This window comes from Glycine max, chromosome 8, assembly GCF_000004515.6.
Source record: "Glycine max cultivar Williams 82 chromosome 8, Glycine_max_v4.0, whole genome shotgun sequence".
NCBI classification, from domain to species: domain Eukaryota; kingdom Viridiplantae; phylum Streptophyta; class Magnoliopsida; order Fabales; family Fabaceae; genus Glycine; species Glycine max.
This window is the reverse complement of record NC_038244.2, coordinates 21,878,113-21,903,677: the sequence shown is the minus strand read 5'-3', so window position 1 is coordinate 21,903,677 and position 25,565 is coordinate 21,878,113. Positions and strand designations below refer to the sequence as shown.

Sequence of the window (25,565 nt, the reverse complement as noted above, 5' to 3'; positions counted from 1 at the left end):
ATGGTGAAAGAAGAAGACCAACAGAACAATCTATCAATCTTCCACTTCTACAAACACCAACGCGCGAAAGTAATTGCCACGTTGTTCACGTTATGGACGTACGAGGAATGTAGAACTAGTTTTTTTTTTTTAATTCAAATTTTCTTCTCCCACAAATTCTACAGGAAATCCTTAGGGCATAATTTTTTCCTCCTTTTCTCCTTTTGTAATTGTTTTTGAAAAAAAAACTGTCCAAATCTAAAATTATTTTAATTTTAATAAATGTTGATTTGAAATAACTTTGATATATTATTGATTGGAAATTTTTATCTACAAAAGTAATAATACAAAATGCATAAGTATTTACATTCTAAAGCGCTCTTAATAACTCTATATGTTCCTTACAAAAAAAACTCTATATGTAATAATTTATTCCTACGTACTTATACTAAATTTTCCTTTAGTGTTGTAATTTAATGTTCTATTACATATTTTGGTCCAGAGATATATATTTTTTTCATTTATCCTAGGTATGCTTAACTGATTGTTATTAAAATATTTTGCGTCAATCCTAAGTTCCTAACCCCCATAATGCAAAGGGACTTGTTAGGTGTATCCAACAATATTAAAAAATACCCATTTTGCCCCTCTGCTACATTTCTTTAAAAGGAAACCTTGTGTTTCCTCTTTGCTTATGCATTCGGCTTTGTTTTTTTGCATTTTTTTGCTGTGGTCCCGTTGTTGTCGTTTTTGAAGCTCTTAGAGGGTTATTGTTGGTGTGTAGTTGGAACTTACTGTTTTCATTTCGATTCGGCCGAGGTATCCCTGTTTCGTTTATTTTTTTTGTCGCCCATGTAGTGTTCTTCGTTTAGCTTTTTACGAAAGAAGCTTTTCGTCAATGTGAAAATTTGAACCTATGGAAGAACTTCTTCCGTATGATTCATACGAAAGAACTTCTTCCGTAGGGACATATGGAAGAACTTCTTCCGTACATATAAATTTTGTATTACAGAAGAAGTTCTTCCGTACACAAATTTTTCATTACGGAATAACTTCTTCCGTATGAATCTTACGGAAGAACTTCTTCCGTACGACTCATACGGAAGAACTTCTTCCGTAGTTGTTCTTCTACAACTACGGAAGAAGTTCTTCCGTATGAAGTAATTCTTTTTTGTTTTTTAAAGATTAAATGTTGATATTTTTAATTTGGTAACATATTTAAATATTTTATGCCATATTTTAAAGATTAAATGTTTATAAAGTATGTAGAAGATTAAATTAGTTGGATTTTTTTAGATGTATTAATCTGACAATTTATTTAGGTAGGTAGTTATGATGTTCAAATTAGGTAGTTAAATGTTGTATTAGTTGAAAAAATTAGGTTGTAAAATGAATTAGTAGATTTAGTTGATAGATATTGTTAGAAGTATGTTTTGTGAGTTAATTTGTGTAGTAATAATGTTGAAAATAGGTAAGAAAATGTTTAATTAGTTGGTATTTTTTTTGTATGATGTATTAATTTGACAATTTATTTAGGGGTAGTTACGATGTTCAAATTAGGTTGTAAAAATGTTGAATTAGTTGATTGTTAAAATGTTGAATGAGTTGATAGTTATAGTTTGAATGAAGTCGTGGGTGATGCTCATTTTTTTTTTAGTTTTCGTTAAGATGGACGAAGATCAATGGATGTATGATAGTTCGATATACGGAGAATTTAATATGGATTTTGATGATGAACAACAATGTGGCATGAATGAAGGACATTTTGATTCTTCAGACGATTTTAATACTTATCAGGTAATGATGTTCATTAGTTTCAGTCGTTTGGTGAATGTGTGTTTTGTATAAAAATTAATATGTGAGGGTTATGGTGTAGGTCTTTGGTACCTGAGACGATGTTTTGCTGTGGGCTACATCTGTTGCCCATGAAAATGGGTTTGTTGCAATTATTATTAGGTCTGACACAAATACTGGTCGTAAAGGAAGAAGTTTGTTTGTGTTAATTGGTTGTGAAAGGAGCGGTCAGTACAAGTGTAGGAAAAAAGAATTTTTTAGAAGAGACACTGGGACTAGGAAATGTGGTTTTCCCTTCAGGCTGCATGGGAAACCAGTGGGTAGAGGTGAAGGTTGGATGATGAAGCTGATCTGTGGGATGCACAACCATGAATTGGCCAAGACTTTAGTTGGACATCCATACGCCGGACGATTAACGAAGGATGAGAAGAATATTATTGAAGATATGACAAAGTCGATGGTGAAACCAAGAAACATACTCCTAACATTGAAGGAACACAATACCAACAGTTGCACCACGATCAAGCAAATTTACAATGCAAGAAGAGCATATCGTTCTTCAATAAGAGGAGTTGATACTGAAATGCAACATCTAATGAAGTTTCTCGAACATGATCAATATATCCATTTGAATGATGAAGTTATGGTGCAGGATCTGTTTTGGTGTCACCCAGATGCAGTGAAATTATGCAATGCATGTCATTTGGTGTTTTTGATAGACAATACCTACAAAACAAATAGGTATAAACTTCCACTGCTTGACATTGTTGGGGTGACACCAATGGGGATGACTTTCTCTGTTGCTTTTGCGTATTTGGAGGGTGAGCTTATGAATAATATTGTATCGACTTTGGAACGGTTCCGAGGTCTATTTTTATGAAAAGATCGCCTCCCTGGTGTTATTGTCACCGACAGAGACCTAGCATTGATGAAAGCAGTGAATACTGTCTTTCCTGAGTGTACCAATTTGTTGTGCAGGTTTCATATCGACAAGAATGTAAAGGTCAAGTGCAAATCTTTAATAGGCCAAAAAAATGTTTGGGATTATGTGATGGATAGTTGGGGTACTTTGGCAGATTGTCCTTCGAAACAACAGTTCCCTGAGTGCCTTCAGAAGTTTGAAATGGCTTGTTCACCATGGCCGATGTTCGTCGACTATGTCTGTGAAACATGGATTATCCCACACAAGGAAAATTTTGTTATAGCATGGACAAACAAGGTGATGCACCTAGGCAACACAACAACAACCAGGTATTAAAATGTTCATTGGTTGTAGTATGGGTTAGTAGTAAATGCATGTATTTTTTTAACCGTTTGTTGTCTGTTTTAAATGTAAGGCTGAATCTGCTCATTGGTCTCTGAAATGAATATTACAGAGTAGCCTTGGAGACCTGTGTAGTGTTTGAGATCCCATGAACAACATGATGACGCTGTAGCACACTCAAATTAAAACATCCTTCGAAACGAGTACACATTTCATTCGACATGTATATAAAAGAACCTTATTCAAGAGGTTTCTTGGAATGGTTTCAAGGTACGCTTTAAATGAGATTGCTGCTGAGTTGGACCGCATACAGTATTGTGGCAATGATCCCTCTTCTTGTGGTTGTTCTATGAGATCGATGCATGGTCTTCTTTGTGCATGTGAGCTATCTAGCTATGTTGTTGCCAACATCCCTCTAGAATCGGTCCATATGTTTTAGAGGAGACTTCATTTTTTTGACTAAGGGTTAAGTGAGGCAGAAGTCAGCATCGACGATGAGATAGAGACCATACGTAAAAGATTTAAGGACGTTGATGTTGGCGGCAAAGTTACTCTGAAGAGTAAACTTCGAGAAATTGCATACCCTGAGGACTAAAGGTGAAGACTAAAGGTGCACCGAAGAAACCCCTGAAAAGAAGCGAAAGATCCATAAAGCGTGATCCATCCTATTAGGAGTACGTTGATGCATTTAATTCTTCTCAAAGCAGCAACACCTCAGTGAAACGTAGTGCATCGTGTTATGAACGGTCGAAACCAACAAGGATCATCCCGATGTTGGATTAGTTTGTGCCTTTTATTCAGGGTTTCATTGAGGACGTTGTGGACGTCAAAGCGGATGGTAACTATGGATATCGTTCCATTTCCGCTTTGTTAGGTATGGGCAAAGAATCTTGGCCCATGGTCCGCAACGAATTGATCAAAGAACTTGGCAAATGCTTGCATGACTACATCAACCTATTCGGTGGCACAGAGAGATTCGAATAATTAAGGATGTCGCTACATGTTGATGGGTTCTCCCAGGTATGTTGTATTTGCTAATTTTTTTTATAAAAAAAAAAGTTTTAAAATAATTACATGTGTATGTTTCTTTGATTCAGGTTAGTGTGGACAAGGGGATGGATATAATGGACATGAGATATGTCATTGCATCTAGGTATAACGTAATCGTTGTATCGTTATCCCGACAACAAAGCATGACATTTTTTCCTCTGAGAAGTCAACCACCACCGAATTCTTCTGTGCACCGCATGATATGTGTCGGTCACATGTTTGGAAATCATTTTGTTCAGGTACATTAAAGATAATTATTATCATTTTTACAATTATGCAATGACTTAGCTCGTTCATTTGAGTTGATAATGTTTGTTCACGTACAACAGGTTTATCTGAAAGATCATTATCCTTTACCGCCTATAGCGTTGTTGTGGTCAAGCAATTGTCTTCCTCAGGCAAAGCAGTGGCCAACTGCATATATTGGTAGAATACAACAATACATGAACCTAATGACAATTAGAAGAGAATATGTGGACCTAAATGAAGACTGAACATTCAGTATTATGGCTGCTTGATTGTGAAAAGTAATTTGTTGTATAATAATGAATCATTAGACATTATTAATTGTTGTGTTATGGAATAAATTTGTTCGTGCCTCTAAAATGATCTACGCATGTATGATATGTCGTTATCATAATTGACAACACATAATTTAAAGTCTGAGCATGACACAAAAAATGACTTGGCAACATGTTGTGATGCACGATAAAGCTTACGGCCACATTGGTTTACTTGGGAACATAAACACGAAACATGTTCACATGTCTGTATTTTTTTAAAAACAAAGTGAAGCAATCTGTCGGTGGAAATCATCTATATATATGAGACTCGATAACTTGCTAATAGAATCACACATCTACCTGCTTTCACATTTTCTCTCTATTGTTACAACAAAGTATGACATTCTTAGGAAAAACAAGCAGTCACACGATTGTGAACTTAAGGTTGGGTTTCATTTTTCCAAATGGATCAATTATTTACAACGATAGTGGGGTTTACTTCCAAAGTTTCACTCCAGTGCCCATTCGAGTACCAAACAGTTGTGACCTTGCAACGCTTAAAACCAGAATACACATCACCCTAAATCTAACCCACAAATTTTTTTTGAATGAAATTCACTACCGGCAGCCAGTCACAGAGACACGTAACTATTTTTGCTTTCAATGTATGCAATTAAAAAATGATGACGATGTCAACACCATGTTAATGTGTAACGACCAATTTTCATGTGTTGGTCCGATTGAGTTTTTATGCACTATTGGTAGAACAACAGATGGAATATTAAACTTACTTCAACGCACTATGACCCCTACTCATGACGCACTCATGTATTACAATGGGAGGTGGAACATGCCACGCCAGAACAACTTTGTAGATTGCGCGTTCACAGGAAAAAATCCAAAGAAATTTGAAATTCCTTCATGATGTACCAACGATGAACTGAAGGATTTGATAAAGCAAGTTGCACCTAAAGGGATTCCCCCTCATGGAATTCACGAATCACAAACGGTAAGACGATTATTTTTTCGGCAACCAGGTCATTTTGAGTATTCAGATAAAGTTATAAAATATGAAATTATTGAGCTGAAAACCAATGATGAAGTGTTGAAGGTGTTAGTACAGTCTAACTACTGGAAAAAATATGGGTCAATAGAAATTTTAGCTGTTTTTACAAAACATGTTATGGAAATGGAAGACGCGTGGCTGCCACGTCGCTAAACAACTGAATGCAAGGTTTATTTTTTTTTTTGTTTTTCATGTAAATTTTATCTGATTGAATGAAAGTTTCATTTTCCAGTATTTTGAAACAACACGTTGGTGTCCATATGTCTGATCATGTATTTTTTTTTTAATTCTTTGACGTGCAGACCTTAGGCATACTTTGAATGGTCAAAATCCATTTTTTTTTATTTTGTGGTTGTTTTTGAGGGCCTATTCGATGGAACCGGTTCATGATATTTTTTTTCATGTTCTTTGACGTCCAAACATGAGAAATAGCGCCTCTCGAATGCCGTTAGCGACTGCAAAATAATTTTTTAAAAATGCCGAAAAGGGCTACTTAGACATATTTGAAGGGTCAAAATCCAATTTTTTTTATTTTGTGGTTGTTTTTTGAGGGCCTATTCGATGGAACCGGTTCACGATATTTTTTTTTTAGTTGTTTGACGTTCAGGCATGAGAAGTAGCACCCCTCAAATGTCTTAGGCGACTCGCACATAATTTTAAAAAAACACCGAAAAGGGCTACTTAGACATATTTGAAGGGTCAAAATCCAATTTTTTTAATTTTATTTTGTGGTTGTCTTTTGAGGGCCTATTCGATGGAACCGGTTCATGATATTATTGTTTTTGAGTTCTTTGACGTCTAGACATGAGAAATAGTTCCCCTCGAATGTCTTAGGCGACTCACACATAATTTTAAAAAAACGCCGAAAAGGGCTACTTAGACATATTTGAAGGGTTCAAATCCAATTTTTTATTTATTTTGTGGTTGTTTTTTGAGGGCCTATTCGATGGAACCGGTTCACGATATTATTTTTTTTGAGTTCTTTGACGTCCAAAAATTATAAATAGTGTCCCTCGAATATCTTAGGTGACTCGCACATAATTTAAAAAAAAACACCGAAAAGGGCTACTTAGACATATTTGAAGGGTCAAAATCCAATTTTTATTTTTATTTCTTGTGCTTTGTTTTAGGTCCGATTCGATGGAACCGGTTCACACTATTATTTTTTTGAGTTCTTTGACGTGTAAACAATACAAATAGTGTCCCTCGAATGTCTTAGGCGACTCACACATAATTTTAAAAAAACACCGAAAAAGGCTACTTAGACATATTTGAAGGGTCAAAATCCATTTTTTTTTTATTTTGTGGTTGTTTTTTTAGGGCCTCTTCGATGGAACTGGTTCATGATATTATTTTTTTTGAGTTCTTTGACACCCAGACATGAGAAATAGCACCCCTCGAATGTCTTAGGCGACTCACACATAATTTTAAAAAAACGTCGAACAAGGGTACTTAGCCATACTTTTAACAGTTCAAATCCTATTTTTTATTTTTTATTTTTTGTGCTTTTAAGTTCTAGGCGTAATTAGATTTTATTTTCAGCAATTGATGATGTTACTCATAAACACTACACAAAAAATTAAATAATGAAACAAATAATTTACAAAAATTGTATTACCAAAATAATGTAACAATTACAATATTGTTATCAAATACAAAAATAATACACATCATATGAAAAACTAATCTATGCGCTGTCTACGTCGCACCCTAAGACTTCCATCAGAGGCCTCACCCTTAGCGATACACAGGAAATCTTCCATGATGTCATGTAACTTTGTTCCTGCAGTCACCATCCTAAGGTTGAGCACAAGCTCCAACCTTTATGCGATCGCTTCGCAACCTTCACAAGCAACATGTGACAGTAAAAAAAAACACAGTTATTACAAAATATTAAATAAAAAACAAATTACAAAACACTAAACCAAATTAAAATACCATTGAGTGTCTGGGGAGATCAACTGCGACTGGAATCTCAGGGACATGTGACTCGACGTATGCATCCATATCTGGGGCAGCTGGCTGTCTGGGCTCATCGCCTTCCTAGGTCGACGTGACGAACGGGTGAGATATCTAGAAAAATCACTCCATGTAGTCCGCTGCTGCCTGCCCAGGGATAACACAAATCTCACCCACGGGTGCTAAATGGTCCCCGAAATGCATCCAACTCTCGTCTATCTCGTCATACGACAACGAACTAGTAATCGGTGGTGGAGGGATGGTCTGGATGTACCTAAACTGTCGTACCACCCGCTCTGGTTGGATGTAGACCACAACATGACCCCATCTGAGCTGCCCCTGGTAGCATGAAATAAGCTCGAAGCCCCTAACGGGCCGATGCTCACTATAGGGAAACCAGGAAACGTCCGTGATCGTCAGAGCATCTAAACGTGCCCTGTACGGTGCTCCCTTGATCCCCTTCATGTGTGCCTTCGTTGTAAGCCACCTCGACGCACGTGGGGTAGTCTCAGCATACGCATTATCAGTGACGCACTGATGAACACTGGGAAAGTACTCATATATCCAGCACTACACAAAAAAAGTGAACATAACATAAAAAACCTTAAAATTCATTTTCCAACTTAAACCTATTTTCGAACTTTAAAATTTACATGTAATAGCGTCAAGTACCCACCCATCTGTCGTGTGGGGGGTCTGGGAAGCTTCATTTAGTTGGTCATACATGTGAACCAGTGCGGCAACTCCCCAGGCATAGCCCCCAGACTGACCCAGGTCTCGAAAAACCTCCAGATGCACCACATGAACATGGGTTGAACTTTTATTAGCAAAAAGAGTACAACCGACCAGGTGGAGGAGGTAAGCACGAGCCTCTATAATCCCATGTCGGGCTTGGCATCTACTCTCATACACCTCACGGAGCCATGACAGTCGCACGTAAGTCCCATGAGCACATACGGTCTCAGCTCAAGCCTCCTCGTCGGATACCTCTAGAAGCTCCATTAACAGCAAGATCGCCTCGTCCACGCCCAGAGGCTCAAACCTGGGTAATGCCCCTATGATAGGAAGATGGAGGAAACACGCCACATCGTCCAATGTGATCGTCAACTCCCCCACTGGAAGGTGGAAGGTGCTGGTCTCCCTATGCCACTTCTCCGCAAATGGGGATATAAGTCTAGGATCGCCGGTGACCATAGAACAACCGATCAATGGACTTAATCCAATGCCAGAAACAAGACCTTCAATCTCAGGCGCTGGACTCCCAAATTTATCAACTTTCCTACCGTGGGAGACCAGCTTCAACTCAGGTCGTTCCTGAGTTGAATAACACAACATAAAATTTAATTAGACATTCATTATCATAAACAACACAACAAAAAATAGATAATTATCAACTACCAACATGTCCAAATTAAAATACCTCGCCATGCCATATACTATATGCCACATGGTCAGCAAACAATGTCAGCAATGATGTGTCACGTAGCCCACTAGGGCATCCATCGCCATGCTCAACAGGTGATCCCTCAGCACCATCAGCGGCTACATCCGCAGCATCTACGTCCGCGATCGGAATGTCCTCGTCCACATGAGGAACATCCTCTATCACATCAAGAATATCCTCAGTCACCTAAGGAACTTCCTCAGCGACATCAACTTGAACCCGTTGCCTACGGGCAGAAGCGGTAGGCCTACGACGCTGGGGAACATCAACATCATGCTCATCCCAACCCATGCCTCTGCCTATACCACCACCTAAGGCACGAGCTAAACCTCTTGTTCCAACCTTGATCTGAAAATCATGAAGAACAATGTTTTTTTTGTCAAATTAACTATTCATATAATTGGTAAAAAAGGTTTGTCAGTTGAAAATTTTCTAGATAATGAAGAACATGTAGTCAATTCAGAGTAGTAGTGTTAATTTGGATGTCAGGATATGCTATTCAATGGGGTCTTTTCAGTATATTGTGTGTTTTTTGTGTCTAATTTTTATATAGGAACATATTATAGATAATTGTTTTTTACTTGATGTAAATTCTTGTGTTTAGTCAAGCCTTCTTACTGCCAATTGATCTTTTTTCCCCATTAAGTTTGATGAAAATTCTTGTGTTTAATCAAGCCTTCTTATCATGATGAATTGGTAAATATTGGAAATTTATGTATTGACTTATCTTATGTGGCTGTAAGGTATTTGGTGAGCCAGGAATTGTCAATGTCTGTTTATAAGGTCTTGAGAATATTCTCAAGGTTGGGGAAGCTGAGAGAGCTTGGGTAATACTGGAGATGTCAACTTGTATGCTCAGATGATAGACAAAGCAGAAGGTCTTTTTCATTTTTTTTTACATTCAGGGTCATTAATCAAAATTTCCACCCAATTTTTTATATAAATTTCACAATGTTCTCTAAACCAAAATTGGTTTCTATAATTGTAGGAACCTGGTTGGATGGAGCAGGGTTGATGCTAGGGTGACTGTCATCGTCGAGTCTGGGTGGGGTGGGGGAGTTGGGGGTTTAGTTGGGTGAGTTTGGCCTTTGCACCTCATGGTGTCTGTCTTGATTTGGTGAGGATTCATCAAGAATTGGTGCTTGGAATTTAATCAAGGAATTCAACCTAGGACTATGTTGTAATTCCAATTGGTGCTCTGTCCAATCATATATGGGTAATGGTAATGGGTAAGACAGACACAGACCCATTAATCATGTTGTATGAGGAAATTTTAATGCTTAAATGTAGCCACGTGACTACTGTAATGCTTACAATTGATTAGTTTGAATTAGGTCCAGAGATAACCCTACACATACTCATATAAGCTTGAATTAGTTTGAATTAGGAAATTTTAATGCTTACATGCATTACACATTCCAATTACAAATTAGGGATAAACTCAATCCTAGGCAAAATAAGCAATATAAGCAAAATCCCGATACCAATACCAATATAAGCAAAATACCAATACCAATACCAATATAAGCAACAAAATACCACTACTGTGTATAAGCAAAATACCAATACCAATATAAGCAAAATACAGGAACAATCTAAGCAATATAAGCAACATACCAATTCCAATATAAACAACAAAGCAATACAAGTAAAATTATCTTTTCAAAAGTAACAAAATACCAATACCGTGAAGCATTTCCAAACAATATAAGCAATATAAATTTAGATATAATCATGTATAAGTCTAATAACAACATATAAGCAATATAAAATTAAAAAACAAACAAAAAAATCAAAAATCAGATTGCAGAAAAGGAAATCCTTCACATCGAAGAAGGTTCTTCCATAAGAAGGAAAACCTTCTTACGGAAGAAGGTTCTTCCATAAAAAGGAAATCCTTCACACGGAAAAAGGTTCTTCCATACGTTCTTACGGAAGAACCTTCTTCTGTAAGAAAGTAACCCTTCGTATGGAAGAACCTTCTTCTGTATGTTCTTACGGAAGAACGTTCTTCCGTATGAACGATTTTCACAAAAAAACACCTACGGAAGAACATTCTTCCGTGGTCCAAAAACTCTTCGTCTCCTACCTCTCTCTCCCATGGTTTCTCAGACCTAAAAGCAAGAAGTCTCCTACCCTAAAACCACCCTAAATTACATTATACTAGTAGATAAAAGGGGAGGGAAGATAGAAACTACTAACCTCGACGACAAACGCGGCAAACGCACCAAAAAACTTGAGCAACAAGCGACAATGGTGAAACTGGTTGGAAGGCTGGGTGCGCGGAAGAGAGGAAATTTTTTTCAAAATGCTGGGTGTGTAGGCTGAGGCTTCTTTTAAATATTTTATTATAAGGGCAATATGGCCCATATAATTGTTGGGTGCACCAGCAATATTGCTGGGTGCACCTAGCAACACCCTAATGCAAATTAGTCTTTCTCAAACAACAATCAGATTTGTGAAAATAAAAACAGACTCTTTATCCCAAAAAAATTGTTGGGCTCGTAGCAAAACGAATGGGCCTATTATACCAATAGAATTCAGGGAACTGCTCAGGGCACCCAGCTTTATTGCTGGTACACCCAACAGTTTTCCTAAATACTGAAAAAATCCTTATGGGTATTTTCGGTTATAAATAACAGATCAAGTTTTTCATTTTTGCAGCACGTTTTTTCATAAAACTACACTTCCTTAGTGTAACTTGTTTTCGTTAGCGTTCTTTTCTAAGCGTTTGTTGTCTCTGGTGGTGTATGTGCGTTATTTACGAATATACGGTGAAGTTCGGTGATTTTTTGTTGCCGGAGAAGAAAAGGTGCATAATTTTTTTTCAAAACATACGGATTGGCAATCGGTATGGTTCATACGGATTGTTAATCCGTATGAATCATACGGATTGTTAATCCGTATGAACCATACGGATTACCAATCCGTATGTTTTGATTTTTTTTTAAATTATAATTTATGTAGAATTTTTTATACATTTAATTTATTTACAAAATTTGATAATTAAACAAATTTGATATTTAATTGAATGTTGTATTTAGATGTTTATTGCAGTAATTAATAGTTAAGAAAATTTGGTATTTAATTGAATGATGTATTTAGATATTTATTACAGTGATTGAAAATCAAACAAATATGATATTTAATTGAATAATGTATTTAGATGTTTATTATAGCAAATGATAACTAAACAAACTTGATATTTAATTAAATGATGTATTTATTAGCATTTATATGATATTTATTAGTCATTTGTGTAATTATAATATTATTTTTTTATTTTTTATAATTGAATATATTAATGAAGATATGTAGTGAAAATGTATTTTGTGGCTGTATGATGTACAATACATGTTTTTTTAATTTTGTATAGAGCTATATTTGTGTCGATAACAAATAAAGTGATTGTATAATTTTTTTAAGTCATTTTTTTGTTTATCATTTAATTTGTTAAATGTTTTATTAAGATGGATGAAGAACACTGGAGGTATGATACTATCATGTCTGAAGAAGTTGATATGAATGTTGAAAATGAGGAAGATGTTGGCGTGAAAGTAGAACACATTGATTGCTCTTATGCCTTTAATACTTCTCAAGTATTTGTCTAATTTGTTGTTGGTACAGTAATTATATTACATAAATGTTCATTGATCTCAGACCTTCTTTGAATTGTGTTATAATTGTTTGCTACCCGTGATAAAGTTTTACATTGGGTTCAATCATTGGCTCATGAAATTGGATTTATTGTCGTGATAATGAGGTACACAAATACTAGTGTTAGAGGAAGAGCATCATTTCTGTTAATAGCTTGCGATAGGAGTGGTAAGTATAGGCCTAAGAAGATGGATTTGGTTAGAACATACACTGGTAGTAGAAAAAGTGGATGCATGTTTAAGTTTTGTGCAAAGCCAATTTTGGGAGAAGAAGGATGGATGGTGAAGTTAATTTGTGAGACTCACAATTATGAAATAACAAAGTCATTTGTTGGGCATCCATGTGCGGGTCGACTGACTAAAGATGAGAAGATTGTTGTTGCTGATATGACGAAGTCCATGGTGAAGTCAAGAAATATTATTTTGACGTTGAAGGAGCACATGCCAATAGTTATACAACAATCAAACAAATTTACAATGCCAGAAATACTTATCGTTCTTCCATAAGAGGGAGTAACACTGAAATGCAACAACTCATGATGCTACTTGACTGAGATCAATATATTCACTGACATAGGATGAAGGATTAAAATGTTGTACGTGACTTGTTCTGGAGTCATCCTGGTGCAGTCAAATTAACCAATATATTCACATGAGTGATTCCACACAAAGAAAAATTTGTTAAAGCATGGACTAACAAGTGATGCATCTAGGAAACACAACTACTAACATGTATGAATATTGTTTTTTTGTTTGTGTTGATTTGTTTAAGTGTTGACTTAATTGAAAATGTTGCGGTTGTTTATACTTTGTTGTATATTTCATTTATAGGATTCAAAATGATCGTTGGTCATTAAAGAGACTTCTACAAAATAACCTTGGTGACATATGCAATATTTGGGAAGCAATGAACAACATGATGACACTTCAACACATCCAAATTAAAGCATCTTTTGAGACAAGTACGCATATCTTTGGGCATGTGTTTAAAGTTACCTTGTACAAAAAAACTACTTGGCATGGTATCAAGGTACGCTTTAAATAAAATTGCTGCTGAGTATAAGTATGTAGCTTATGCAGGCAAAAACCCTTCACGTTGTGGATGTGTCATGAGGACTACCCACAGTTTTCCATGTGCATGTGAGTTGTCTAAATATGTTGTTGGCTCCATATCACTAGAGACAATCCATATTTTTTGGTGTAGACTCGGTTTTTTAGATCAAGGGTTATGTGAGGCTGATGTGACCATAACTGAGGAGATGTAAACCATATCGAAACGATTTGAGCAACTTGATGTTTGTGGCAAAGTACACTCGAAGACAAATCTTTGGGAAATTTCTTTTCCTGATCTGAACTCTACGTGTCCTCCTCTAGAAAACGTGAAGACCAAAGGTGCTCCAAAAAAATCGCTGACCAAACAACAAAAGTCAACAAAATGTGATCTGTCTTATTGGGAGTATGTGGTGCATTACACTCTGTACAAAATAGTAATTCTTCAGTGAAATGTAGTGCATCATCATCTAAGCAACCAATACAGAGACCGAATATTCCAATGTTGAATCAATTTCATCCGTGCATCCAGGATTCTATTGAAAACATTATTGATGTCAAAGTGGATCGTAAATGTGGTTATCGTGCCATAGCTGCCTTATTGGGTATGGGTGAAGATTCGTGGTCATTGGTGCGCAACCATCTGCATAAAGAACTCATAAGCTGGTTAGAAGAGTATATCAACCTGCTTGGTGGAATAGAGAGATTTGAGGAATTAAAGTGTTTCCTACTTGTTGACAGATGATCTATGGTGCGTAAGTTTATTGTTATGTGACTTTTTCTTAAAATGACATTTAAGTAACCACTATTTGTTGTTTGTTTTTTTTTTGGGGAAAAATGTAAATTATATTAAACCCAAAATGATACAATGATAAACGAGGCATACCCCGCAGTTAAAGAAAATCAAAAGTCTCCCTAATACAAGAAAACCTATATCAAGATGCTAAAACAAATGCAACAGGTGCGCTTGTCTATACATAAGAAACTTAATCTTGCTAATAACCTCTATTACAGAAAATTGATAATCTTCAAAAATCAGCTTGTTCTTAGACAGCCAGATGCAGTAGACTGTAATTGCTATAACCAGACAACGTAATTTTCCTTGAACACCTAATGTGGATCTGCCCTTAATTAAAGAGTCAGTAATGCGCTGTAAAGAAGTGAAACGCCTGCGGAAATGAGCCAAATCACGAATGTGAGCCCAAACTTGGAGAGATTTCCTGCAAGAAAAGAACAAATGAGCATTTGACTCAGGCTTATTTGAACATAAAGGGCAGAGGGAACCCTTGTTCAAAAAAGCAACTTTGTCAAGAGTAAGCAGCCGATTCCGTTTAGCAAGCCACAAAATGAAAGACATCTTATAGGGGATTGCTGGGTTTCATATAACAGAACACCAACTAACAGTAGGCTTGACTCCTCTAATGTATTCATAGACTTTGCCAACAAGCAATTGTTCATTGGTGCTCCAAGATTGAATCATCTTTTTGGCCTCTTCCGTACTTAGCTCTTTAGAGATAATAAAGTCCCTTATTTGAATGATTTTCTTTATCAAAACTGAATCTGATGAAGAAGTATTGTAATTCCACACATCGCTCCCTCTGAAATAGTAATGGTGAACCCACCGAACCCATAGAGAATCTTTCTTACAATGAAAGTCCCACAGGATACAGGAAAGAAGCGCAAGATTCCAGTCCTTGAGATTAAAAAGGCCTAAACCCCCTTCTTTTTTCGGAGAACAAACTACTGACCAATGTTGTTTGTTACATGTAGGTTACCATAGACAAATGGATGAATATTACAGATATGGGATATGTAATTACTTCACGATACAACGTGATCGTTGTTTCTCTTTTACGACAACAAAACATGACATTTTTCCTCTTAGAAGTCAACCACCACCAGATTCTTCTATGCATCGCGTAATATGCATTGTTCATGTGTATGAGAATAATTTTTTTTCAGGTAATTGCATAATTATTATGTTAGTAAAAATGTTGACAATGTTGTTGGTTATCTTATATTGAATCTGTTTGTCATTATCTAACAAGTTTTTTTTTACAAGACTATTGTCCTTTACCACCATTGGTGTTATTGTGGAATACACATTGCCACTATCAGGCAAAGTAGTGGCCCACCCCATACATAGGTAGAATGCAACGTTACACAAATTTGTCCAAGTTGAAAACCAAATTTGTTAATTTAGGTGAAGAATAAACATAAAATATGTTATTTCCACTGACGTTTCTGTAAATAATTATTTTGTTCACATGTTTTATGCTATGCATGTTATTTCCACTAATTGTGTTGCTTTATTAAGATAAATTTAAAAAGTTACGACATAAATAAGTACTTTGAAAATAACAAACATATAGTTTCATTAGCTAATGGACACCAATTTAAACATTACATTAACTTACAAGAGAGTTGAAACAAAAACAAAATGCAACAAAAACTACAATTAAATAATACTAGTTTTGCATTGAATCATGTTGCGACCAAGACATGTCGTCTTCCATTTTGGTTATCAGTTTACTAAAAACAGCTAAAATTTCTATTGGACCAAATCGTTTCCAGTAGTTAGATTGTATTAAGACCTTCAGCATGTCATTGTCAGTTTTTAACTCAATTATTTCAAATTTGATAACTCTTTCTAAATACTCAAAATGACCTAGTTTTCGAAAAAACAATCGTCTTATTGTTTTTGATTCATGAATACCATTAGGGGGGATCCCTTGAGGTGCAACTTGCTTGATCACATCCTTGTGTCCGTCGATGCTACATCCTGAAGGAATGTCAAATATTTTTGGATTTTTTTCCATGAACGAGTAACCCACAAAGTCACCTTGGCATGGCATGTTCCACCTCTCGTTGTAATATAATAGGGCATCATGAGTATGAGTCATAGTGGCTTGAAGTAAGTTTAATATATCATCCGGTGTTCTACCAATGGTACATAATAACTCAATCAGGCCAACACATGAGTATTGATCATTACACATTAACATTGTGTTAACATCATCATCATTTTTCAATTGCATAGATTGAAAGACAGATTGGTTACATGCATCTATGAATGACTGTTGGTAGTAAATTTCATCCAAATATTGATCGTTGGTTAGTTGAAAGGTATTGTGCATTTTGCTTTTTAGTGTTTCAAAACTACAATTATTAGGTACTCGCATGGGTATCAGAGTGGAACTTTGGAATAAACACCAGATTCATTGTGAATAATCAATCTATTTGGAAAAATAAAAGCTAATCTGGAGTTACCAATGGTCTGACTGCTTGTTTCTCTCAAAAATGTCATAGTTTCGAGACTACAATTTCGTTTCTAAAGGTAGATTGGGTGAGAATGTGTGATTGTTAAGAGTGTTTTTGTGGTATTTATAGATGTTGTTCAATTAGACTTAAATAACCGAGTAGGCAATTGAATGTCAGTTTTGTTGGTGTAGTATTTTTTTAAAAATAGACGTGTGCCACTATCTATGTGTTGTCAAGTACCACAATGTTGTTTCATGCTTTAATGTTGCATTAGACATGCATTGTTACTATCAGAACTAAAATAACTGAGTAGTCATTTCTATGTCAGTATGTAGGTGTAGTATTCATTTTTTTAAACAGACGCTTGCAATTCACAATATGTTGTCAAGTTTGAAAATGATTTATGATGCTTAAATGTTGCAAAAACATATACATTCATAATTTTTTAAGGATGAATCAATTTATTCCTTAAATCAACATTAACGACTAATTAACGATAAACGGATAACAAAAATCTATATAAAATAATCAACCATGTGTCTGTAAGTAACACACCAAATTTATAAATTAACCAAATGTCAATGTCAATAAATAAATGTACCAAATAAAAAAATATCCAAAAAATTAAAATTAACGCATGATCGTCCACACGCTGCCTACGCCTCGATTTGTGACTTCTAGTTGGTTGGCCAATGTAGCTTCTGGCGATGCTCATACATTCTTCAGCAACAATATAGGCTTCTATTCCTTCGGTCAGGATCCTCAGGTTCAGTAGCCTCTCCAATTTATCAACAATTGCTACATAACCATCCTAGTAAGTGAAAAAAAACAAACATAAAAATTGTTAGTAATAAAATAAAAAACAAAACAACAAACACAAAATATGAAAAAAAAATTACCACTGCATGTCCAGGATGATGCACATCAACGTCGGGTTCATCAGGTGCCGCTGCCGCCATCGGTTGCTGAGGCACATCTGATTCAAAAAATGTGTCATATTGTTGAACTGATAGAACTCTAGGAGGATCCCCTGGTTGTGCCAGAGTCATAAACGGATGTGAAATCATGTAGAACCACTCCATTTAATCTGACGATCACTGGCCAGACACTACACAAATTTGCCTTACAGGTGCAATATAGTCACCGAACTACATCCATCTAGCATTCATTTCTTCAACAAAAGCCGAAGGCACAGGAGGATGTAACGAAATGGTCTGGATGTACCCAAACTGTCCTACAACCCTCTCCGATCGGTGAATGACCGTCAAGGGACCCCATCTAAGATGGCCAGAAAACAAGGAGATGACCTCAAATTCTCTAAATGAACGAGGATCACCATATGGAATCCAACACATAACATCAGGGGTCAGTCTGTCTAGACGCCTACGATATGTTGACATGGGTAATGCCTCCATCGGCATGCACGCGGTCTTCACTTGTCGTAATCCTCGGTAGCTACGGCGGAACCAACAGACGAGAAATGGTCGTAGATCCAACACTACAGATATTTTGCAAACATATTCCTTAAAATAAGTGACAACATATAATAACCAACGCCAACGAAAAAATGTTTTATTAAAATGTGAACCAACTTGTAACAAAGTGATATATCCTACAAGTTGTCTCATCGTGTTCTTTGACGCCCCATTTAAATTATCATACATATGCACAAGTGCAGCAGTGCCCCAAGCATAAGTCCCACTCTACGTCAAGTCACACAATACATCTAAGAATACCACGTGCATGTGTGTGACACTCTTGTTAGCAAAGAGTGTGCATCCAAGCAGATGCAACAAATACGTTCGCGCTGCTACGATACAGTGACATGCCTTGATTTTCATCTGATACACGTCTCGTAGCCAGGACAGTCGAACATAAGAGCCATGACATTGAATCGTTTCAGCTCTTGCCTCTACAGCGCTGGCCTCGGGTAATTCCACCAACATATCGACAATGTCATTGACATGAAGTTGCTCGAAGCTATGAATGCCCCTACGATCGACAAATGCAACAACAACGCCACGTCATCCAAGGTGTTAGTCACCTCTCCTACAGGCAAATGGAAACTACTAGTTTCCTTATGTCAGCGTTCCACAAAAGCAGACATAAGTCATCGATCGCCCATATCTAGGAAACATGCAATCAAAGGACCTAGTCTTATGGCAGCCACAAGGCCTTCAATCTCTGGAGCAAGCCTGCCGAACATAGCCATCTTCCTTCCATGGGAAGATAGCTTCAGCTCAGGGCGCTCCTACAAACAATAATATTGATCATGTAACAAAAAAATAATAAGTTCTAAGCTACGTGCTTTATGTTTTTTAAGATTTACATACCTCTCCATTTCATACTCTCAAAGCAATGTGATTTTCAAAATATCCCAAGACTGATGTGTCATGGGATCCACCTGAAAACCCCTCAACATCAGTAACACCTTCTTCAACAGGTGGTTGTTGTTGTGCTTCGTTTAATTCCTCCACGGCCGTAGAAGGATCCTCAACAACACGTGCCTATTGTCATTGCCTACGAACAGATGCGATAGGCCTTCGTCACTGGGGGGGAGGGGCATCATTATCATCGTCACAAGCCTCTCTCCTCCCTAGTGCTTTTCTTATTGTTCGGCCTAAAGCCCGTCTGAAACCTCTAGTTCTAACCATTATCTGCACAATATTTTTTAAAACTAACAATTTTAAAATATTTTAAATTTTGCTTTCAATCATTTTATAAAACTAAAAAATTTTATATATTTTAAAACTTGGTTTCAATAATTTTTTAAAATTAACTAACAATTTTAAAATATTTTAAAATTTGGTTTCAATCATTTTATAAAACTAACTAACAATTTTAATATATTTTAAATTTTGCTTTCAATCATTTTTTAAAACTAGCTAACAAAATTTTAAAATATTTTAAATTTTGGTTCCAATCATTTTATAAAACTAACTAACAATTTTAATATATTTTAAATTTTTTATTTCAACAATTTTTTAAAACTAACAATTTTAATATATTTTAAATTTTAGTTTCAACAATTTTTTAAAACTAACTAACAATTTTAATATATTTTAAATTTTGGTTTCAACAATTTTTTAAAACTAATTAAAAATTTTAATATATTTTAAACTTTGGTTTCAATTTTTTTTAAAACTAACTATCAAGTTTAATATATTTTAAATTTTGGTTTCAAATGTTTTTTAAACCTAATTAACAATTTTTAATATATTTTAAATTTTAGTTTCAACAATTTTTTAAAACTAAATAACATTTTTAATATATTTTAAATTTTGGTTTCAAAATTTTTTTAAAACTAATTAAAAATTTTAATATATTTTAAATTCTGGTTTCAACCATTTTTTAGAACTAAATTGCAATATTTAATTTATTTTAACTTTTTGTTTCAATATCTTTTGAAACTAAAAAATTAAATATCTTTTTAATATTAGTTTTCATATTTTTTAAAAGTAAAAAATTTAAATTACTTTAAACTTTGGTTTCAATATTTTTTATAACTAAAATATTTAATATCTTTTAAATATTAGTTTCAATATTTTTTAAAAGTTAAACAGATTTAATATTATTTATTATAACTTTTTTTACCAATCTAATTACTAAACTAATTTTTTTGTATTGTTTTTATACCACTATAAAATAATATCACCAAATCAATAGTTATAAAATTGCTAAAACTATTGCTAATATACAAAAAAAAATTACATTACAAAAAAAATTAAAAAATAAATCAGAAAATAAATTTACAATTAAAAAAATCAGAAAATAAATTTTCAATAAAAAATAAATTAGAAAATAAATTTAGAATAAAAAAAAATCATAGGGATTGACAATCCGTATGGGTCATACAGATTATGGATTGTCAATCCGTATAACTTTTTGTTCGCAAAAAATCCCATTTTGACGCTACCATCGTCGACAGCCAACAATCAAAATTCCATCATTCAAACAAAACTATGCACAAACAAATTGAAAATGATAAATGGAATAACTTACCTCGAAGTAGAAGGAAAATGCGTCAATGAACGGAGCGCGAATGGAAGCAATGAAGAACAAGAACAAAGAAGAAGCAACAACGATGGAGCAGGAACGAAGGAAGAAGAAAACCACGAAGAAGAAGCAGCAAGGAAGGCGCATGAACTAAGGAAGAAGAAGAACGAGAAGAAGAAACGGCAAGGAAAGAGTAGAAGTGACTTGTCCCAACAAAAATAATAAAACCAAATGAAATCAGACAATTACTTCCTGCACCTCCTTAATTAATTCCAGCACCTAATCCTGGAATGTAATTTTAGTAATGAGAAATATTAGTAATACATTTTTCCAGGCTAATGGGGTATTGATTTGGTCAGCCTAAGGACCCTTTTATGGGGGTAAATTTCCCCTAATCTAAAATTTAACGTACCAAATTCACGTCAAACTCTATTTGATAACGTATTCATACGATGAATTTATAATATTTATTTGTTTATAATTTAGAATTTGATTATATTCATTCAGAATTTATAATATGTTGCACCTATAGGGTTGAGTAACGTTGCTAACAACCATGTCGGCTTTCGATACAAAGCTCGTATTAGTTTTGTATTATTATGGGGGCGAAAAAACAGATAATTTGCATACGAAACGATTCATGATCAAGTCTTGAGGGTAATAGGCCAATGGGGCAAAAGTCACCAAATTAGTATCTAACTGAGAAATTTTGCTGTTAAAGGATTGAAGCAACCAAGGTTTTATGAAGATGCATGCAGCAGCTAGAGTGTCCTTTTGATTAGAAAGGAACTCACTACCTAGTCCCTACTTAGCTTGCTTGCTTCAAACTCATGTCTCTGACTCAACGTGGTGACAAAAGCAAGACCATAAAGAGCAAGTTCACAAAATTAGTTGGCAAGGTCTAGAGAAGTGACATATGTTACCTAATACTATGATGAAGTTGTAAACAAAAGAGGACCATAATACCAAGTTTTGATTTCATCTCATATCTCACTTGTTCAACCCTTGTTGTGTTCCTATCATTCTTAGTAAAAGAAAAAAGTTCAAAGAAATAGGAAGTTCCTAGAGGCAAAAATAAAAATAAAAATATGCACCATCAATGTAAAACTTTTTTATACAGACGTCTAATAAGAATCACTATATCACCACATCATCATATTCACGTACTGGATGCTTGAATGAAAATATTTTATACTAGCAATACATATAGCTAGATTAGACTAATAAAAAAGGTAAAAAGGAAAGGGAGAAAATGACCCTTTTGAGTATCAGTTATATACTTCGTCTGCTGGAGTAAACTTGTTAAATATAGAATCACCTTAGGCTTGTTTAATTCGGACAAACCTATAATATTTTCTTTTACACTGTGATATATATTTTTGTGAAGGAATTTGTCTGTACGGAATAAGGGGTACAATGGTAACTTCACAGTATGGTGAGGCTAAGCCATCAGAGACAAATACACCTTCAAACACTGCCTTTGACGTGTTATGTTCACTCATATATGTATCTCCCGCCTATTCTATGGTCAGTGGCCGTTGCTTTAAGATATGGGAAGTTCAAAAGGAAATCTCATGGGTGAGACAATGATAGAAATATAAATGTGAAGGTACCTAACAACCATTAGGTGAGCCATCACTTGAACCCCAAAGAAATCCCCTTAAGGCTCTTTTTCTACATTACTACACATCCAATTCCATAGCATTGAGGTGAAGAAACTACAATTCTCACTGAAAGAAAGTTGCTAACTCTTGGCACCAGTTATCAGCTTAACATAGTTGATAACACCAAAGGCACAACAACATTGAGGGAATGAGGCTTGTCATATCAGCTGTATGTGTTATTGTGCTATTTTCTTATGCTGGTGAGTTAACAACTTACCCTGTTTGTGGATTTTGCTTCACTTTCACTTACATTCCACCCAGACATCCAACTGATTTGTCGATGTTTTCTGGTTATAGCTGCGTATGATCCTTTGGATCCAAATGGAAACATAACGATCAAATGGGATGTTGTGTCATGGACACCAGATGGCTATGTAGTAAGTAATACAAACTTCATTGTTATTTGTTTTGTATTTCTAGGCCACACAAAATCCCTAGAAATAGCTAGACCTAGTTGTCAAGGGTGTATTGACAGATCAAATTAAAATACTAAGGCAGTGTTTGGTTTCACATTAAATTAGATTCTTTAGAATTATGTTGAAATACTACAGTTAATGTAGTTTTATGTAAATTTTCATGTTTGGTTCCATGTTAAAGAAATGATTTTGGGTTGAAGCAACTTTAGGTAGCTTTTATGTTATATCAACAATTTTATAGTGAGTTTTATTACTAACTTGCTTTTATAATAAAAATATCCAAACATAAATCATATCACTTCAAAATCAGTTTTAACCAAGATCATTTTTGTCAACGTGTATCCAAACACATAGTATAGTAAACTAGCATTGCAGTTTATTGCAAAGCGAGTAAAATGGATGTAACTAAATTGAAGAGTAACCTTTCGTGTAATGAAAGCATCTGTTTCTGTGTATTGCATTTTTTACCAGGCCGTGGTAACAATGAGCAATTTCCAAATGTTTCGGCACATCATGAATCCTGGATGGACCTTGGGATGGACATGGGCAAAGAAGGAAGTTATATGGTCCATGGTAGGAGCTCAAACCACTGAACAAGGAGACTGTTCTAAGTTCAAAGGCAATGTACCTCACTGCTGCAAGAAAACTCCCACAGTTGTAGACTTGCTCCCTGGTGTGCCTTACAACCAGCAATTCTCAAACTGTTGCAAGGGTGGAGTGGTGGCAGCATGGGGCCAAGACCCTTCATCAGCAGTTTCATCCTTCCAAGTGAGTATTGGGTTAGCTGGTACTTCAAACAAGACAGTTAAACTCCCCAAGAACTTCACTCTCTTGGGTCCAGGACCAGGCTACACTTGTGGCCCTGCCAAGGTTGTTCCTTCCACCGTTTTCCTTACACCTGACAAGCGCCGCAAGACTCAAGCACTAAGTAATTTCTTTAACTTTGTGACATCAATTTCCTTCCCCAACTTCCATTCAACAATTCTCTTAGTTTTCATTTGCTTTATGATGTCATGCAGTGACATGGAATGTTACTTGCACATACTCACAATTTCTGGCTAGAAAGAACCCGGGTTGCTGTGTATCTTTGTCATCCTTCTACAATGAGACCATTACCCCTTGCCCCACTTGTGCCTGTGGCTGCCAGAACAAGAGGAACTGTGTCAAGTAAAGTCTGATATTCCAAATAGTTAATAGCCTCTTAATATCTAACGACTAGAATCATTCTCTCACATGTTGGTATGGTATGCAGGAGTAACTCTAAACGTATCAACATGGTGGGGATTCACACTCCAAAGAAAGACAATGAACCATTGCTACAATGCACTCATCATATGTGCCCAATAAGGGTACACTGGCACGTGAAGCTCAACTATAAGGACTATTGGCGAGTCAAGGTTGCCGTGACAAATTTCAACTACAGGATGAATTACTCCCTCTGGACTCTTGCTGTTCAGCATCCAAATCTTAACAATGTCACCCAAGTTTTCAGCTTTGATTACAAGCCTTTACTTCCCTATGAGTCCATAAGTGAGTGCCAACTAATAAATCTTTTAAGTGTGTTCTATAAGTCAATATAACCCTTAAGAATGAGTTCTCAATTGTATTCTCTGCAGATGACACTGGTATGTTCTATGGCATGAAATACTTTAATGATCTCTTAATGGAAGCTGGACCAACTGGGAATGTTCAATCAGAAATTCTTCTTCAGAAGAACCAGGATACATTCACATTCAAGCAGGGGTGGGCATTTCCTCGCAAGGTCTACTTTAATGGTGAGGAATGCATGCTTCCACCACCTGATAGCTACCCAATCCTCCCTAATTCTGCCCCTGTGAACCTATTAAACTTCCCAGCATTCGTTTTGACAATGCTTGTCATGATAACTGTTTGGTGAAATAGTATGTAGGCGAGATACAATTATTTTCTGTGAAATTTTGAAGCCAAGTTTTCCTACACACACCACAACGTACATCAGGTATGAAGAATCTTACGGAATTGCTTGAAAAAAACCAAGCCCGACTCATGAATGTGTGTGTTGTGATTCACAAGTGCTTATCAGATGCTGAATAGTGTTGGTTAATTTGAAAATCGAGATGATACTGGATAAATCTGAAGTTATATGTGTGTGTTGTGGTGTATAGGGAGCTGTAATTTGATGTATTATTCCAGTAGATTGAAAATAAACCGGATCATAATACTCACCTCCCCTATTCGTACGAAGAGTTTTGATTAGCCCATTTTGATGAAGTTCTACCTCTTTCTTATAAATTTTAAATTTATCAAGAGCTTCATCTTTTGTATTTAATAAATATACATAACAATACCTTGATGCATCATCAATAAAAGTAACAAGATATTTTTTATGACCTAATGATGGAGTAGCATGCAAATCACACAAATCACTATGAATAAGGTCTAAGACTTTAGTCTCACTTTTAACATCCTTAAAAGGTTTCCTAG

General features: G+C 35.5%; 1 protein-coding gene across 1 annotated transcript; it reads left to right on the top strand.

The window, feature by feature from the left end:
- Nucleotides 1–22,725: 22,725 nt before the first annotated feature.
- Nucleotides 22,726–25,476, top strand: LOC100783410 (COBRA-like protein 4-like). Its single transcript, NM_001255146.2, is given in 6 exon segments — nucleotides 22,726–22,886; nucleotides 22,984–23,063; nucleotides 23,574–24,030; nucleotides 24,122–24,269; nucleotides 24,355–24,632; nucleotides 24,719–25,476. Coding segments are annotated over 6 exon segments (1,296 nt in total). The 5' UTR covers nucleotides 22,726–22,834; the 3' UTR covers nucleotides 25,000–25,476.
- The last annotated feature ends 89 nt before the right edge of the window (nucleotides 25,477–25,565 follow it).